Source organism: Eriocheir sinensis, unplaced genomic scaffold (assembly GCF_024679095.1).
Source record: "Eriocheir sinensis breed Jianghai 21 unplaced genomic scaffold, ASM2467909v1 Scaffold356, whole genome shotgun sequence".
NCBI lineage: Eukaryota > Metazoa > Arthropoda > Malacostraca > Decapoda > Varunidae > Eriocheir > Eriocheir sinensis.
The window spans coordinates 105,533-123,268 of record NW_026111672.1 but is presented as its reverse complement, the minus strand read 5'-3'; the positions used below and the strand labels follow the sequence as shown (position 1 = coordinate 123,268).

Here is a 17,736-nt window from a genome sequence, read left to right as displayed (position 1 = left end):
CCCACTCAAACTCTCCTTCACTCTCCATCCCTCCCACTCAAACTCTCCTTCACTCTCCATCCCTCCCACTAAAACTCTCCATAACTCTCCATCCCACCCAATCAAACACTCCAACACTCTCCATCCCAACCACTCAAACTCTCCTTCCTCTCCATCCATCCCACTCAAACTCTCCTTCACTCTCCATCCCTCCCACTCAAACTCTCCTTCACTCTCCATCCCTCCCACTCAAACTCTCCTTCACTCTCCATCCCTCCCACTCAAACTCTCCTTCACTCTCCATCCCTCCCACTCAAACTCTCCTTCACTCTCCATCCCTCCCACTCAAACTCTCCTTCACTCTCCATCCCTCCCACTCAAACTCTCCTTTCTTCTCCATCCCTCCCACTCAAACTCTTCTTCACTCTCCATCCCTCCCACTCAAACTCTCATTTGTGCACAACTGACTGCTCCAACTGTTTGCTGTGTCATTAATGTTGTGTTTCTTACCGCGTCCTTTGCTGGCCCTTTCTGTAGCTTCACTGTTCTCTCCTTTCGCCTTTCCAGCTCACAGGACGGAGAATGCTGAAGCAGAGGGAAGCCATCCACCCTGAAGTAGTCATGCCAGCCACCAGTGTACAGTTCACGATCCTCAGATGAAAGTGTTCAGGTTCTGGAAGTTAAAGCGCACACATTTATGGAGCGGTGCTGGCTTCGTCTTTCCTTTCAGCAGGGATCCCTGTGAGGTGTTGTGGCTTCGCTGATTTGTTGGCTGAATCTGTTGCTTCCTCTGTTACTGTTTTCTTAGCCTCTGGCAAAGATTTTTGTTTACATTTGCTTCCTTTGCTGGCTCTTCCTGTGGCTCCACTGCTCTCTCCTTTAAGCTTTTCAGCTCAGTGACGAATGCTGGAGAGAGAGGGAAGCTTCATATTTCAGCAAAAAGTAGTCATGCAGGCACAGTACACAGCTCACGAATTTTTGACGAAAGTGTTCAGGTTTTGGAAGTTGAACCTGATCATTTTCTTGACTGGTGTTTGAGATGCGATCCGCTGTTTGAAGCTGCTGATATAGGGCATCTTTTTCCGGTGGGGCCGGTAACGGCCTTGCTCCTGCTGGAAGGAGCGTCCCCAGCCGTGCCTTTGGTGCCCGAGAGGGAGCTCATCGTATACCTCCTTTATTTTCTCTCTTGACCATGTGCAGAGTAATTACGAGAGTTTGAACCCTCTTGCCATGGCTCTCCAATTGCGTGCAGTCTTTTTGTGCGACTGTTGTATCATCCACTGGCTTGTGGACCTTCTCTCTTCACCAAGTGGATTGTGATGATGAGAGTCTGACGCCTCCTGCCAGTGGCCTCCTTTTCGCCCTTCCCACCACCCATCAGCATCAGCAAGGTGTCGGAGGATCTCCTCCTCCACCACTGAGAGAGGCTGAGCAGCCTTCATCAGGCAGACCAGGGCCTGTTGCCCTGCATCGGCCTGGGCACCCGCGTTTTCGGTTTCCTCGACGATGTCGTCAGGTTCCTCGGAGGGGCTGCGGCGCTTCCGCCTGGCGAAGAGCCAGCCGAAGCACCCGCAGCACCAAGACTTCTTCACTTGTTTTGCTGGTCATTTTTAATGTAAATGAACAATCTTTAGCAGGAACGTGCAGGTCATCAACGTTGTCCTCTTCTGGGATGGCTTCTCCTCGTCGTGTTCCGCCTTGGCTACACCGACCACTGGCAGGGACGCTCAAGAAAAGGCTGAGAGTGTAACGCTGAGGCGATGGGACGTAATGCAGGTGACGAAATGTTGCTGGAAGTAGTGCGCCCATCCCGCCCACGCCCTCATGCTCCTCCTGCCACCCACACCAACCCACAGCCCTCCCTCTTCCCTGGCCGAATGATTGCTACAAGTATTACGCCCATGCCAACCCCGCACCCACGCCCTCATGCTCCTAGCTCCTTCTACTCACACCAAGCCTCATAATTCATCCCCTCACCTTCACCTAAACCTTCCGGCGCCGCAACACACATCTCATCACACCGAGAAGCCGCCGTGAGCCGGGACTGGCCGCATCGTACCCCACCTACCCAATGAACCACTCGGCGAAAATTCTTGCCACAAGCCCAGCAAGAACTTCGTATTATTAATCTTACAAGAATAATAACATGTCACACAAATATATTTCCCTTATATTGATTATTGGCAATGAAGGGAGGCGTACAAAATATTTACAGTTACAAATATTTAGCTGCTGCAACAATACGATTTCTCGGGTAGTTTTTTCTTCTGAATTTTCACAGATGACGCGTTCAGCGGCGTGAGGCTTGTTAACTACTGGATCGTCCCGCCTTGCCCTCAGGAGCCTTGGTGATGGATTTGTCTTGTTAGCATTGAACTACAAATACACACACACACACACACACACACACACACACACACACACACACACACACACACACACACACACACACATAACACCACCACTTACTGCCACCTGCTGACTCTCTCTCTCTCTCTCTCTCTCTCTCTCTCTCTCTCTCTCTCTCTCTCTCTCTCTCTCTCTCTCTCTCTCTCTCTCTCTCTCTCTCTCTCTCTCTCTCTCTCTCTCTTTATGTCAAAAGCTATTTGCAACCCACTGACAAAACACCGGGAAACAGTAACGTTGAACATTTGTGCGTGCGAGTAAACATTGCAAAAGTCAATTTAAATAATATATCTGTCACCTACAGACCTCCCGGGCAATCACTCGATGACGACCTTGAAATGTACAGCTCTTAAGGCAGTCACTTAATAACAGCGACTCACTGATATTAGGAGACTTTAACCTCCCCCATATCGACTGGGCGACACTGTCAGGTACAGAAGGCGAGTCACATAGAATGATCGAATTTCTAGAAGAAAATTATCTAAGCCAAATGGTTTCTGAGCCAACTCGACAAAATAATATACACGACCTTGTTATAACGACCCAAGATAACCTTGTCAGTAGTGTCACGGTAGGAGAACACCTCGGTTCTTGCGATCATAAATTAGTGCGCGTCGACATTAAAGCTCAATCATCAGTGACTGAAAATAAAGTAAAGGTGCCCAATTTCAAAAGAGCTAACTTCGTAGAAATCCGACAAAAACTAACAGAAATACAACTATCAGATGACGGCAACGTAGAGGAAGCCTGGCTAAGCCTTAAAAATCACTTACTCACTCAGCAGAACACATTCGTCCCCTTGTGCGAGAAGCGAATTAACATTAATAAAAACCCACCGTGGTTTAATAGCGAAATTAAACAATCAGTCAATGAGATAAAATTGTTTTACAGGTTAAAGAAAGAACAAAGCACGCCCGAGAACATTAGACTTTATAATGATGCCAGGCGACGAGTAAAAAGACTAGTAGGTCAGGCAAAGCGTAGATATGAAGAAAATATTGCAGCCAACTGTAAAAATAATCAAAAGTGGTATTGGACCTTTAACAAACAGCGACGGTGCACTAGTGACTGACAGCCAACACATTGCAAACCTATTAAACAATTACTTTTTTTCGGTGTTTAATACTAACAGTCTTCCTCTCGCTACCACCAACACCAGTACTATTGTAAATCTCGAGCATGCATTGCCTAATTTTGAAATAACAACCGATGAAGTCCTTAAAGCTCTCCATTCACTTAAAACAAATAAAAGTCCTGGACCTGACAAAGTATATCCAACTCTGCTGAAAGAAACGAAGAGCGAAATACTCTCCTCCCTCACAACCGTATTCAATATGTCCTTGCGACAAGGCATCGTCCCTTCAGATTGGAAAAAGGCTAACGTGACACCGATTTTCAAGAAAGGAGACAAAAAAGTACCAGGTAATTACAGGCCCATTAGTCTAACTTCGGTTGTAGGTAAGCTACTTGAGGGCATAATTAGAGACAAAATTGTGAGTTACCTTGAAAGCCACTCATTGATTGGGGACTCACAACATGGCTTCCGAAACAAAAGATCCTGCCTATCAAACCTATTAACCTTTTATAACGACCTCTTCACTGTTTATGACGTAACCAAATCACTGGACGTAGTCTATCTTGATTTCCAGAAAGCGTTTGATAAAGTCCCGCATCATAAATTACTTTACAAATTAAAGCAAATAGGTATTGACGGTCAAGTAAACCAATGGATCGCGAATTGGTTGAGCAACAGACAACAAAGAGTAGTGATTGACGGATTTAACTCAGAGTGGGCGCCTGTCACTAGTGGCGTCCCTCAGGGCTCGGTCCTTGGCCCAGTTCTCTCCATTATTTACATCAACGACGTGGATGTTGGACTCAATAACCGCATTAGTAAATTTGCAGACGACACAAAGATTGGTAACTCGGTTCTCACTGACGAAGACAGGCAAAAGCCTCCAAGAGGATTTGCACAAAATTTCAACTTGGTCGGATAGATGGAGATGCCCTTTAACGTAGACAAGTGCAGGTCCTTCAAGTTGGAACGAGGAATAAGAAGTTCGAATACGAAATGCGCGGCGTTAAACTCAAAGCGTTCAATGCGTCAAAGACTTGGGGTCAAAATCGCGTCAAACCTCAAATTCTCACAGCAATGCATCGATGCAGCAAATAAAGCGAACAGAATGTTGGGCATCATTAAATTAAAAGAAACTTTTTATTCAAGAATAAAGATATAATATTTCCGCTCCACAATAGTTTAGTCAGACCCCACTTGGAATAAGTGGTACAGTTTTGGTCTCCCCACCATGCAAAGGACATTGCTAAATTAGGTGTTCAGCGTCGGGCAACAAAAATTATCCCTTCCTTGCGTAATAAATCCTACCAAGAAAGGTTTTCCACCCTTAACATGTTCTCTCTTGAGAAACGGCGCGTCCGAGGAAAACTGATCGAATGTTTTAAAAGACTTAATGGTTTCACGAATGTAGACAGATCAACATTGTTTATGATCGATAACACTTTGCGCACGAGGAACAATGGCGTAAAACTCAGATGTAGACAAGTAAATTCAGACTGCACAAAATTTTTTCTTCACCAACGTTGTAGTGCGAGAATGGAATTAGCTTCCACCGTCAGAGGTCCAGTGTAACACGATTGACTCCTTCAAAAATAAGCTCGACCGTCACTTCCTTCAACTTAATATCAACTGGAGTAGAAATGCAACGTTTTGGAGTCATCTGATTAATGTAAAATCACTTGGGTTTAAGGACAGACCACCAAGTCTGGACCATGGGGTCTGTGTGGTCTGATTTTCTATGTAAATTTATGTAAATCTTCAACTCTGCCTGTCCAGCCTGGTGCTCTCAAAAACCCTTTCCTTCGTTAACTTAATTGCCTCGTATCTCTCGAATTTTTGTTTTCTCCTACGACCACTCTAGTTGTATCCTGCCAAGGCTTATCCATATACAGTTATTCTTATCAAACTATCTCAACCCACAAACGTGTCCACTGAATTGTTGCATACTAATCTTCAGAAGTCTCAGATCCACTTTCACAATCCCCAGACAATAAGGTAGAACATTTATCCTTTTTTTTTTCAACAACAAAGGAGATGGCTCAAGGGCAACAAAAAGAGTGTAGCAAAGAAGCCCGCTACTCACCGCTCCCACAACAGACAAAGGTATAGAGTGGCCAAAAGAGAGGTCAGTTTCGGGTGGAGAGGTGTCTTGATAAACTCTTCTTGAAAGAGGTTCATAGGCAGGGGATATGCAGATGAAAAGACTGTTCCAGAGTTTACCAGTGTAAGGGATGAAAGAGTGAAGATGTCGGTTAACTCCTGCATAAGGGGTTCGGACAGTATAGGGATGACCTAAAGTAGAAAGTCGAATGCAGCGAAGCCGCGGAAGGGAGGGAGGCATGCAGTTAGCAAGTTCAGAAGAGCAGTCGGCATGAAAATATTGATAGAAGATAGAAAGAGAGGCAACATGGCGGCGGAATTGAAGAGGTCGAAAACTGTCAATATGAGGAGAGGAGTTGATGAGCCGAAGACCCTTTGACTCTACTCTGTCCAAGAGAGCTGTGTGAGTGGAGCCCCCATACACTTGAGATGCATACTCCATGCGAGGCGGACAAGCCCTGTATATGGACAGTAAGAATTAAGGACAGACCGAGGATTTTTGGTGTAGGAGAAGGTGACAGCTGAGTGTTGTCGAAGAATAGGGGATAGGTGTTTGGAAGATTGTGTCGAGTTGATAGGTGAAGAAATTTTGAGGCGTTGAAGAACACCAGGTTCTTCTTGCCCCAATCATAAATGATAGTAAGGTCTGAGGTTAAGGGTTCAGCAGCCTCAACCTGGAATCATATAGTTCCTGTTGGGTTGGTCTTCTATCAAAAGAAATTGAGTAATGCAGAGTAGAGTCATCGGCGTAAGAATGGATAGGATAGTTCGTTTAGGAAAGGTCATCAATGAACAACAGAAGGAGAGTGGGAGATAGGACAGAGACTTGAGGGACACCACTGTTGACAGGTTTAGGGGAAGACCAGTGACCGCCTACTACAGCAATGATAGATCACTCAGAGAAAAAAAATTGAGATAGAAACCGTAGGAGGGTAGTTTGGGAAGCAAAGATTTGTGCTTTTAATATAATAAACAAATATATATGCGAGGGAGACGTCTGGTGTGTAGCTCAAGGTCAATGGATGTCTCTTAGTCTTGTTATGCGATGTTGCCTATCCCCATTAATTAGTTTTCTAAATTAAAAGGAAATGACAAACACGATAATTATACATATTGCGATCTATGGGTGAATGGAGAAGAAAGAGGAAGAGAAAGCCAAGGAAGAGGAAGGGAGTTAAGACATAAGAGGTGGCGGCAGTCAGGAAGGTCAAAAATTAAACAGAACGAGTTGAAAAAAAAAATATGTTAGTTGAACAAACGACCAGTTGAATAATTATGCCGATGGGAAGAAAAAGAACGAAACCGGAAAAAAGGAAAATAAATATATATAAAAGAGAAGGAAGAAATTAAATTGTGGAACGCGAAGAGGAAAAAACGGAAAACTGACAGATAAATGCTCAATATGGAGGGAAGCTGAGTGAGAGAGAGGAGAGAGAGGAGAGAGAGAGAGGAAGAAAGCAGAGAACAAGCACGGTGATGGAGAGAGGCGGAGAGCGAGAAAAAAGAGGTGAAAGCGAACAGCGAGAGGAAGAGAAAGGAGAAGCTAAACCCAAGCAGTGACAGGAAGAAAGAAGACAGGGCAACTATTGAAGAGAGAAGAGTAGACACGTTAGGGAAGAAAAGTACAGCTTTGAGCAGAAGGAAGACGAAAGAGGAAGGGCGCCGTGGCATTAAGACGGAGAAAAAGAAAAGACATGCGATTGCGGTTGAAGCTTGATGGAAATTCGATTTTAATGCATAGTTACAAGGTTACGGAAAAGTCACGGTGCCTGCAGGAGGTAAGGGCGGAGGGGGATCTTGTGGGGGAGGGAGCGAAGGATAAGAGAGGGGTAGCTTGTGGAGGGAGGGGAGAGTTAAGGGTGGGGAGCTTGTGAAGGGGGCGTGAGAGAAGGGCATCACCATGAATTCATATAGCATACAAAACGAACTATAATGGAAAAGACCAGATAGATCGAGCTACTTAAAGAAAATGGGAGACAAAAAGCATTCATATGGAAGGGCAGACTTGTGGTATATCGAGCATTACTTCAACAGGCAAGGCATAATACGGGGGCCAAGATATGCAAACAAACAAACGCGACGCAGTGAGAAATCGGGCTCAAACACGATACAAACACATGGAATAGGTCGATGTTGATCCATGTATTCTTCGTCTTCTTCCTTTCCCTTCTCTTCCTCTTTTTTTCCTCTTGATCTTCCTATTCTCTTCTTCCTCTTAAATTTCCTCTTTCTCGTCTTTCTTCTTCGTCCTCTTTCTCTTCATTTTCCTGCTCTTCTTCCTCTTATTCTTCCTTTTCTCTTCTTCTTAAACTCATTCATTCATTTCTTCTTTCTTCCTCGTCTTTCGCTTACTCTTCACTCTACTCCCGCCACTCCTCCTCTCACTCTTCCTTTTCTCTTCTTCTTAAATTCCTTCCTTCCATTCTTCTCTTCCTCTTCCCTCTCCTCCTCTACTCCTCCTCCTCTTCCTTTTCTCTTCTTCTTAAATTCCTTCCTTCCATTCTTCTTTCTTCCTCTTTCTCTTCCTCTCTCTTCCCTCAACTCACTGCTCTACATATTCACCTGCACTGGGCGGGGAGAAAGCCTAAGCATGCACGAGAACTATTTTGCATATTAACGAGTCATTAACACTCGCACGCAAACCCCTGAACACACCAAGCCGTGCCTTCTACTCAGGGAACTTATGGAATGTGCGGGTAAGACGTTTTGGGTGTTTCAAGCTCATCAACGTCCTCGCGAGTGGCAGTAAATACTTTTAAGTGGTGCTGGGAAGTATATTTCGGTACGTCATTTTCAGCTATCCATTAACAAGCGCGAGCTCGTACGTATTCCGCCTGGGTGTGAGGTGAAGCATACTATATTCGTTCCCCTAAAATATCCCCCACTTTACCAGCGCTATATATTGAGAATGAGCGAAAACTAGGAAGGAGAGACACTGCTTACATAAGTGACGTAAGCATCAGACGTTATCCTATTACTTCGTGGTTTAGGGCAAGGATCTCTATCTGGGGTAACTGTTTCTCTGCTTTAATTCTCGCCCACTTTACCAGCGCTATATATTGAGAATGAGCGAAAACTAGGAAGGAGAGACACTGCTTACATAAGTGACGTGAGTACCAGAGTTATCGTATTACTTCGTGGTTTAGGGCAAGGTTCTCTATCTTGGGTAACTGTTTCTCTGCTTTAATTCTTGCCCACTTTACCAGCGCTATATATTGAGAATGAGCGAAAACTAGGAGGGGGAGATACTGCTTACATAAGTGACGTAAGCATCAGCCGGTTATCCTATTACTTCGTGGTTTGGGGCAAGGTTCTCTGTCTGGGGTAACTGTTTTCCTGCTTTAATCACTCTGTCTCCCTCGCTGTGTTGTATCGACTTGAAAATGCTGTGAAGAGTTTTAGTGCATCTGTTTACGCGAAAATCAATACTTTTTACTGCCCATCAGCCCGAGCTAGTTTGCTTGTGTGTGAGTTATCTTTCTTGAGTAGCTGTTTCTCTACTTGGATTCTCTCTCTTGGCTAACTGTATTTGTGCTTAAGTCGCCTCGCACATCAGGGGAACAAACGACATGTAAGTAAGGCAAACAAAGAAGGGCTGAGTCATCGTCAGATGATTAAATCTTCATATTTCATCCTCAAGACAGACAAACACAAGGGGCTGGCAAACATTAGGTGAAGTACTCGTGCTTAGGGTTACTGTGCTGGTCAAGGAGCAGTAATCAGAGGAGGGCTGGGAAGGGGAGGGAGGGAGGGCTGCAGACAGGCATGCTGGGAAAACTGGAGATGGAGGTGCAGGGGAGTTGATTGGGGTGTGGGAGCGCGAGGAGAAGCATTAGATTGGACATGCAGGGAGGAGTCTGAGGTAAGTATGCAGGGGTGCTGGAGGGTACTAAGCATAAAAGAAGAGTGTCAGGGGGGAATGCAGGGAACGTTGGAAGGGGGGAAAACAGAGGAGAGTGGAGAGAGTGGGCCTGCAGGGAGAGTTAACTTTGGTATAGGGACGCGTGGAAGACTTGTGATAAATGCGTGGGGGCAAGTTGAGGGGTGGATTAGTGGAGGAGAGCTGCGGGGGTGAGTTTGGGGAGAGTATATAAAGGGTATGAGGGGGGGAAGAGGGGCGAACTGGAGGTGAGTGGAAATCCTGGGGAAAATTAGGCAGTGAGCATGCGGGGAAGAGTTAGGGGAGTCGGGGGGGAGAGAACTGGGGGGTGGGTATCGGAGGGGGGGGTGATGGAGGGAGTTGGGTTGGTCTGTGGAGTGGTTCAGGCAGGTGTGTTGGATTGGGGGGGACATGAGCCAGGTGCGCGGAGGTGTTGCCAAGGTGGGGGTGGGGGGGTCTATGCTGCGCGGTTGGTCACTATCAACCTTCAACTTGTCAGCCATCGCCGCTGCCTCCTCCGCACGTCCACCATTTTCAAAGTATATACAGGCGCGTTAATCTGATTCGTTTTCACTAGACAGGACCTCTTATTAATTTTCCTGCTAATTTTCTACGAGAGGGCCGATCATTACGAATCTGTATCTTCGCAATTCCTTAATGATACAGGCTACCAGACCGCAATTTGTTCTCTGCTCGTACCCTGTAAAAGAACCTTGACTTGAGAATGTCTAACTAAAAACCTACGATGATAATTATACTGTACGCCTTTCTACATCAGCTCCCAACACGCTTCTATCACTTTCTGACTCCACCTGCTTTGTACCTTCTCCTCCTCCTCTTCCTCTTCCTCCTCCATCTCTTCATCTGCCAAAAAATAGTTGCATGCACTTCTGTGTCCTGCTCCCTCTTTCTGCCGCCTCGTCTTCCTCCTGCTCCTTCTCCTTCTCTTCACCGTACGCCTTTCTACATCAGCTCCCAACACGCTTCTATCACTTTCTGACTCCACCTGCTTTGTACCGTCTCCTCCTCTTCCTGTTCCTCCTCCATCTCTTCATCTGCCAAATAATAGTTGCATGCACTTCTTCCTGCCGCCTCCTCTTCCTCCTGCTCCTTCTCCATCTCTTCACCCACAAGTTGCACGCCCCTCAGCCTTCTTCACTTCCCCGGGACTGCACGCCTTTCTACTTAGCTCCTACAGGCCTCTATATATCAATTTCCACCTTCTGCTCTTTCTCCATTCTCTTTATCTCACCCTCTGACAGATCCTTAGCCTTTCCATGCCTCCTCTTTCACCCGCCTCCTCTCTGCCTTTTGACACATTATCGGTCTTTATCACACCCTTTTCCTCTCGTGTTTCACCTCCTGCCCCTCCTCTTTCTCCTGTATTCCCCTAACTGCATGTCCCTCCTGGCCTTCCCTACCGTCCTTCGCACCTGTTATCGACCCTCATCGCACCCTTCACCTCTCACTCTCTCCCGTATCTTCGAGGCTTCTCTAATCTCAGCTAACAACCAGGCGCACCTGTGTCTCTCTAATTATCTCGTTCGCGTCTGCCGTACCGTCTCGCATCCCTTCCTCTTCTCCCTCAACCACCACCGTCACCTCCATCTCCACTTCCTCCTCTTCCTCTTCCTCTTACTCTCACTTTTTCTTTTTTTCTCTTCCTCACTTTCTTTTTCTTTCTCTTTCTCCTCTCTGTTTTCTTTCATTCTCTTTGTTTTCTTTTCTTTCTGTTTCTTTTCTTCCTCCTTCTCCTCCTCCTCCTCCTTCTATCGTCTTATTTTTCCCATTATCATCATTCCTTACGCTTCTAATACCCTTCTGCTTGTCTGCACCCTCTTATCTTCTCCCCTGTCTCTTTCCTCTTTCTTATTAACCTTCACCTTTTCTTCCTCTACCAACACCTTTCTCCTTGTCAAAATCCCTCCATTTTCTCCTCCTGTCTCTCTCATTTCTTCCTTTTGCACTTCACCTTTTTTCCTCTACTAACGCCCTTCTCACTCCGTTCCTTGCTCCCGCCCTTTGACCTGCAACCTCCTTTTCGAGCTCATAAAATCAAGAAAAGGTATGAAGTGGATGTGACTAAAAGGAACTGTGCACGAGAACGAGACCTTCGATAATTGCCTCTTGCATAACCTTCACTCCTTTTCAAATAGATTTCAGTTCCTCGACAGTTCTATTAAGGCTCCAATTCATGAGTCAAAGTATATTATTACAAGAGTAGCATTTATCTGGCAGTGAAAGTATATAAGATAAGAACATAAGAACATAAGAACGCAGGAGTCTACAAGAGGCCGGTAGGCCTGTACAAGGCAGCTCCTTTGAGCCTAAGCTCCCGTGTATCTAACCCCACCTAATATCGCTGTCCATGAATTTATCTAATCTATTTTTGAAGGTGACAATTTTATTGGTACTTACCACATGACTGCTAAGCCAAATCCACTCATCCACTACTCTGTTAGTAAACCAATTTTTCCCTGTTGAGTCTGATTTTATCCAGTTTAAACCCATCACTACGTGTCCTACCCGGTTCTTTTACCAACAAAACCTTATGAATATCCCCCTTATTAAAGCCCTTCATCCATTTATAAACCTCGATCATGTCTCCACGCACCCTTCGCCTTTCTAGAGAATGCAAGTTTAACTGTTTGAGTCTTTCCTCGTATGGCAAGTTTCTCAACCCCTGAATCATCTTAGTCATCCTCCTCTGCACTGATTCTAACATTTTGATATCCATTCTATAGTAAGGTGACCAGAACTGAACCGCATAGTCAAGATGAGGTCTAACTAATGCTAAATATAGTTTGAGGAAGATTTCGGGGCTTCTGTTGCTTACGCTCCTTGAAATAAATCCCAGTACCCTATTAGCTCGATTTCTAGCTTGAATGCATTGTGCCCTTGGACGGAGATCAGAGCTCACTAAGACCCCTAAATCTCTCTCGCACCCAAACCTGCTTATGAGAGTGTCATTTAAGCGATAGTTATGTGAGGGGTTGTTCCTACCTACACTCAGAATACTGCACTTCCCTACATTGAACTCCATCTGCCATTTATCCGCCCAGTCATACAATCTGTTGAGTTCACCTTGGAGAATACTAGCGTCCTGATCCGACTCAATTACTCTACCGATCTTGGTATCATCTGCAAATTTACTAACATCACTACTAATTCCTGCATATAAGTCATTGATATAAATAATAAACAAAAGTGGACCTAATACCGAACCTTGTGGGACCCCACTCGTAACACATCCCCAGTCAGATCTTTTACCATTGATTTGCACTCTTTGCTTCCTATTGCTAAGCCACGCCTTGACCCAGTTCAAAACTTTACCCTCTACTCCGTGAGCCTGTAATTTAAGCAACATTCGTTGGTGAAGAACTTTGTCAAACGCTCTACTAAAATCAAATGAGATTACATCATAATTTTCATCTCTGTCAACCGCCTCAAATACTTTATTGTAGAAGGACAAGAGATTGGTGAGGCATGACCTACCTTTTGTGAACCCATGCTGCGAGTCGTGAAATAAGCTATGTTTCTCTAAATGCTCCCGAATGTTCCTGGCTATTATGGACTCCAGCATCTTGCCTATAACCGATGTTAAGCTAATTGGGCGATAGTTTGAAGCAACTGACCTGTCCCCCTTTTTAAAAATCGGCGTCACATTAGCTACTTTCTATAGGCTCGGCACATAGCCAGTATTTACCGACATCTTAAAGATGTCGGTTAGTGGTCACTAGTACATCACCTAATTCCTTTAATACTCTCGGAAATATCCCGTCAGGACCTGGCGACTTGTTCTTCTTAAGCTTATCTATCTCATCCTGAACTACTTGCCTGGTAATGATTATATCCCTCAATTTATCGTCATCCCCGCCCTCGTACACCTGAACTCTTTCCGGTATAGTCGTTCGATCCTCCTGTGCGAATACTGAAAGGAAGTAGTCGTTCAACAATGTGCTCATATCTTCGTAATTTTCTACTAGCTCCCCTGTGTTTGTTTTCAGCGGTCCAATTTTCTCCCGTGTTTTTGTTCTATACATCTGAAAGAAGCCCTCAGGATTACTTTTCGCCTCATTTGCTACTTTGATCTCATAGTTCCTTTTTGCTATTCTGGTATTTTTCTTAACTAATCTAGATAGTTCGACGTACCGGCCCCTGAGATGTGTTTCACCATTTTTTATTTTCTGATAAATTCCCTTCTTTAACCCAATCTCGTGTTTTAGTCCACGAGTCATCCATTTAGGATCATTGTTTTCTTTTCTAAGTGTTCGCTGTGGTATATGCTGTCCTTGCCCCTCTACTATTACTCTAACTAAATTATTGTAAGACATTTCTACCTGGTTCTCCTGGCTCTCCAATCCGCAGTTCTGGCCCTCATGAATCCCTAAATTATCCCAGTTTACCCCTTCAAGATGTCTTCGAAGCCCCTCGCAATTTGCTCTTCTGAAATCTGGCACTAACACTGGGTTTGGTTCGCGGGTTACCGCCCAGTCTAAGCTAAAACGAACCGTTCTGTGGTCACTATTTCCTAACTCTCCGCCCACCTCCAACTCACGTAGCAAGTTCCCATTATTGGTTAGGACTAAGTCTAATATGTAGGCAGGTAGGCTCAGTAACTACCTGCTTATCTTATTTCTTTTCCTAATTACTAGCAATTATCGGTGATTGCAGAACTCATCGGATAATTATAGTTTTGTATATATGCAAATAACTCATTTGCAAGTGTATGAGTGTTGATTTTTTTTTTTTTTTTTTTGCATATTCATCGAGTTTTAATGTGCTCAGCATAACCTAATCAAAAAAATAACCCCATCAATCAATTTCCCAAGTCAGCTTTACCCAGAAAAATGTCTTCATTCGTCTCTGCATGATGACTAGTTCAAAAGTTATACCGATTATTGATTATCGTCGGAAATCCAAGATGGCCGCTAAAGAACCCCTTGGGACAAGTTTCATGACGGGAACATAAAATCTGTTTACTAGACACCTCGAGGATTACAAACATGTAAGTGAGAAAAATATGTCACCATGGTGCATGGGGACCCATCTCCCGACTCGACTATCTTGACAGAGTATGAAGCCAACAGTTGTAGCAAAATGTTTAATTAAGAATACGCCGTTTAAGGGAGGCTGCTGTTTAGTTTACTACTGGAAGGGACGAAAGAGTGGAGATTCTGGTTAACCCTTTCATTTGGACACGAGGAAGATGGGGCGTGGAGTCGCTAGGGCAGGATAACGGGGCTTGACTAGGCTATATGGGTCTACCTCCATGATATGGGTCCCAGCGCGTGGCGGCCATGTTCCGCGCGCACCCAGTCCCTCCTCCCCTCCCTCCCCAATCCCTGCTCTAAGGGATACGCAGCTGTTACCGGCGCCCTTCACGCGGAGATGAGGTGACGAGAGGATTGAGTAAATGATTTAGTGACGTGAGGCAGCGGCGGCGTGGGGCACAGCGGGGAGGCAGAGAAGAGGGTTTGTTGGAATGGGCGGCAGCGCCCGCGTGAGTGCAACCCGTGTGATGTGATTGGTCAGCTCGCGGCCAACCCCGGCATTGTGTTCTCCCCTCAGCGTCATTGTTCCTGCCACCCTTCATGCACGGACGAGCCGCCAGCAGTCGTAAGTGACTGTTACCATGCCCACAGTACGGTGACGAGGGGAAGGAGAGGCCAGGGCCGCGGAATGAGAGGCAGGGAGCGGGGCGCGGGGCGAGAGAGAAGGACGGGTGTCGCCCGGCGGCGGGCACGTCACCAGAGGCCACTTTGTGCTTTATCTGTCGCCCTATACTGTGCCGGTACTGGCGCCTCTCACACCGAGACGAGGTAATGTGAGCTTCAGGCCAATGGAGGCACCCCGCCGGGCAGCAGCAGGGGACGGGCAGGGCAGCGAAGGGCCGGGGCGGTGTGGCGGCGGTGGCGGAGGGCGGGGCGGCAGCGGCAGCCCGTGACGTGATGGCCGTTACGCTGTGACTCATTCACAGGTATTACACTAGCGTGGGCGGCTTTCCTGTGTCTGCGGGCTGTTGGCATTCCTCCTAGTGGACGTTGTGTTTAAAAAAAAAAATCAGTATGAAGATGACGTAGCAGCGGTAAGCATGTGAGAGCTCCGGCCGTGGCGGGGCAGTGTTTGGGGCGGCCATTTTACAGTGTGAGGCGAGGCAGCGCGATGGAGCCCCGCAGGGTGTGCAGTGCTCGCCGCGCCCCGCCGTCGCTCCGGTGATGGTCAGCTGACACGGGCATCTCGGAGTGTCCGGGGGGCAAATTCACCAACTGTATACACTTCTCGCACCACGGCGAGAACGGGACGCGGCGGGGACGCGGCGGGCGACTTCCAGGGCAGACTCGCTTAAACCTAGCACAAGACTTGCGCTCCTCTGAATCTCTCTCTCTCTCTCTCTCTCTCTCTCTCTCTCTCTCTCTCTCTCTCTCTCTCTCTCTCTCTCTCTCTCTCTCTCTCTCTCTCTCTCTCTCTCTCTCTCTCTCTCTCTCTCTCTCTCACACACACTCTCTCTCTCTCTCCTCTCTCTCCCTCTCTCTCTCTCTCTCTCACACTTTAACACACACACACAGAGAGAGAGAGAGAGAGAGAGAGAGAGAGAGAGAGAGAGAGAGAGAGAGAGAGAGAGCGTGAGTCTAATAAAAAAATTATTTAACGGACTGATGCTTTGTAGTGCACTTGTGCTTTTCACAGCTGACTTTACTTCTCACGTGAAACACACACACACACACACACACACACACACACACACACACACACACACACACACACACAGATTGCGGGAGTGGAGAGAGAGAGAGAGAGAGAGAGAGAGAGAGAGAGAGAGAGAGAGAGAGAGAGAGAGAGAGATGTTGTATGTGTGTATGTCCTATGTATGTATGTATGTCCTATGTATGTATGTATGTATGTATGTATGTATGTATGTATGTATGTCTCGTGTTGATGTTTATGTTGTATGTGTGTATGTCCTATATATGTATGTCCTATGTATGTATGTATGTATGTATGTATGTATGTATGTATGTCTCGTGTTGATGTTTAAAAGTGCTGAGTATGGGTTTAACAGGAGTGTGATAAGGGGTGTGAGCGATAGTTAGTTCTGCCCAGCGTGTGTGGTGTAAAGGCGTGAGTGAGAAGGTGCCGAGAGAACATTCAAAGACTCTTGTAAATTTTCATAATATATATATATATATATATATATATATATATATATATATATATATATATATATATATATATATATATATATATATATATATATATATATATATATATATATATATATATATTTCATAAGGAAGCCGTATCTTTCAATGGCCACTGAAACATTACTGAAACGTCTCCAGATCAAGAAAAGCAAGTAACCGCCAACAGAGAGAGAGGGCAATAAGTAAGCCTATATTTTCAAGTAACGGACCTATAAGCTTATGAGTGCACCTCATGAGTCAGGTCATGCCACATATCAGTCTGAAGCTGCACTTCACCATGTCAGGTTCTAGAGATGTTATAGAGTTCGAGGCTGAGGGTTTTCTTCTGTGGTAGTTAGTGAGACCGAAGACAAAGTGCATTTTCGTATAAATGTGAAATGTGAGGAAGAGTTTCAGCGTTGGAAAGAACTTTACATGCAAGAAAATAAGACCTGTTTCAACGTGAAGCGCAACTACCATGGAGGACAGTGGAGTTTGTTCCACAAGAGATTTATTTGTCAACATGGTGACGTTCGCAGCACTGGGCAAAAGAAGACGAACACTGGGTATGTGTTGTTTATTATTGCATTCCATCTACTCAATTTTCATATATATATATATATATATATATATATATATATATATATATATATATATATATCTCTATATATATATATATATATACTGACTAGCTTACCGACTTACCGACTAGAGAGAGAGAGAGAGAGCCATGGAAACTTTGCAGCCATTGGCTGCAACGGGCTGCTGAGTACCTTAAGTATCATTTGAGAGCCTACTTAATTACTTTGCTACACACCACAGTTTGGAGAATAATGAGGACACACACACACAGACAGACAGACAGACAGACAGACTCACACACACACAGACACACGTTACACCTATTTATATATAGATGTATAACATGGTAAAAGATTTTCTTCATCTAATCTTTCTGTGATTCCTTTATTACTGTATCTTGATCTATATTAAAATAAGTGTAACGTGTGTGTGTGTGTGTGTGTGTGTGTGTGTGTGTGTGTGTGTGTGTGTGTGTGTGTGTGTGTGTGTGTGTCGCCATTATCCTCCAAATTGTGTGGACCAAAGTAAAA

General features: G+C 45.3%; 1 protein-coding gene across 1 annotated transcript in view; it reads left to right on the top strand.

Annotated features, from left to right (window-relative positions):
- LOC126991886 (thiamine transporter 1-like) overlaps nt 1–16,979 on the top strand; it is a 30,713-nt gene extending 13,734 nt beyond the window's left edge. The window contains exon 5 of the mRNA XM_050850533.1: nt 16,887–16,979. Coding sequence (XP_050706490.1) covers nt 16,887–16,979 — 93 coding nt within the window. The remainder of the gene's footprint in view (nt 1–16,886) is intronic.
- The last annotated feature ends 757 nt before the right edge of the window (nt 16,980–17,736 follow it).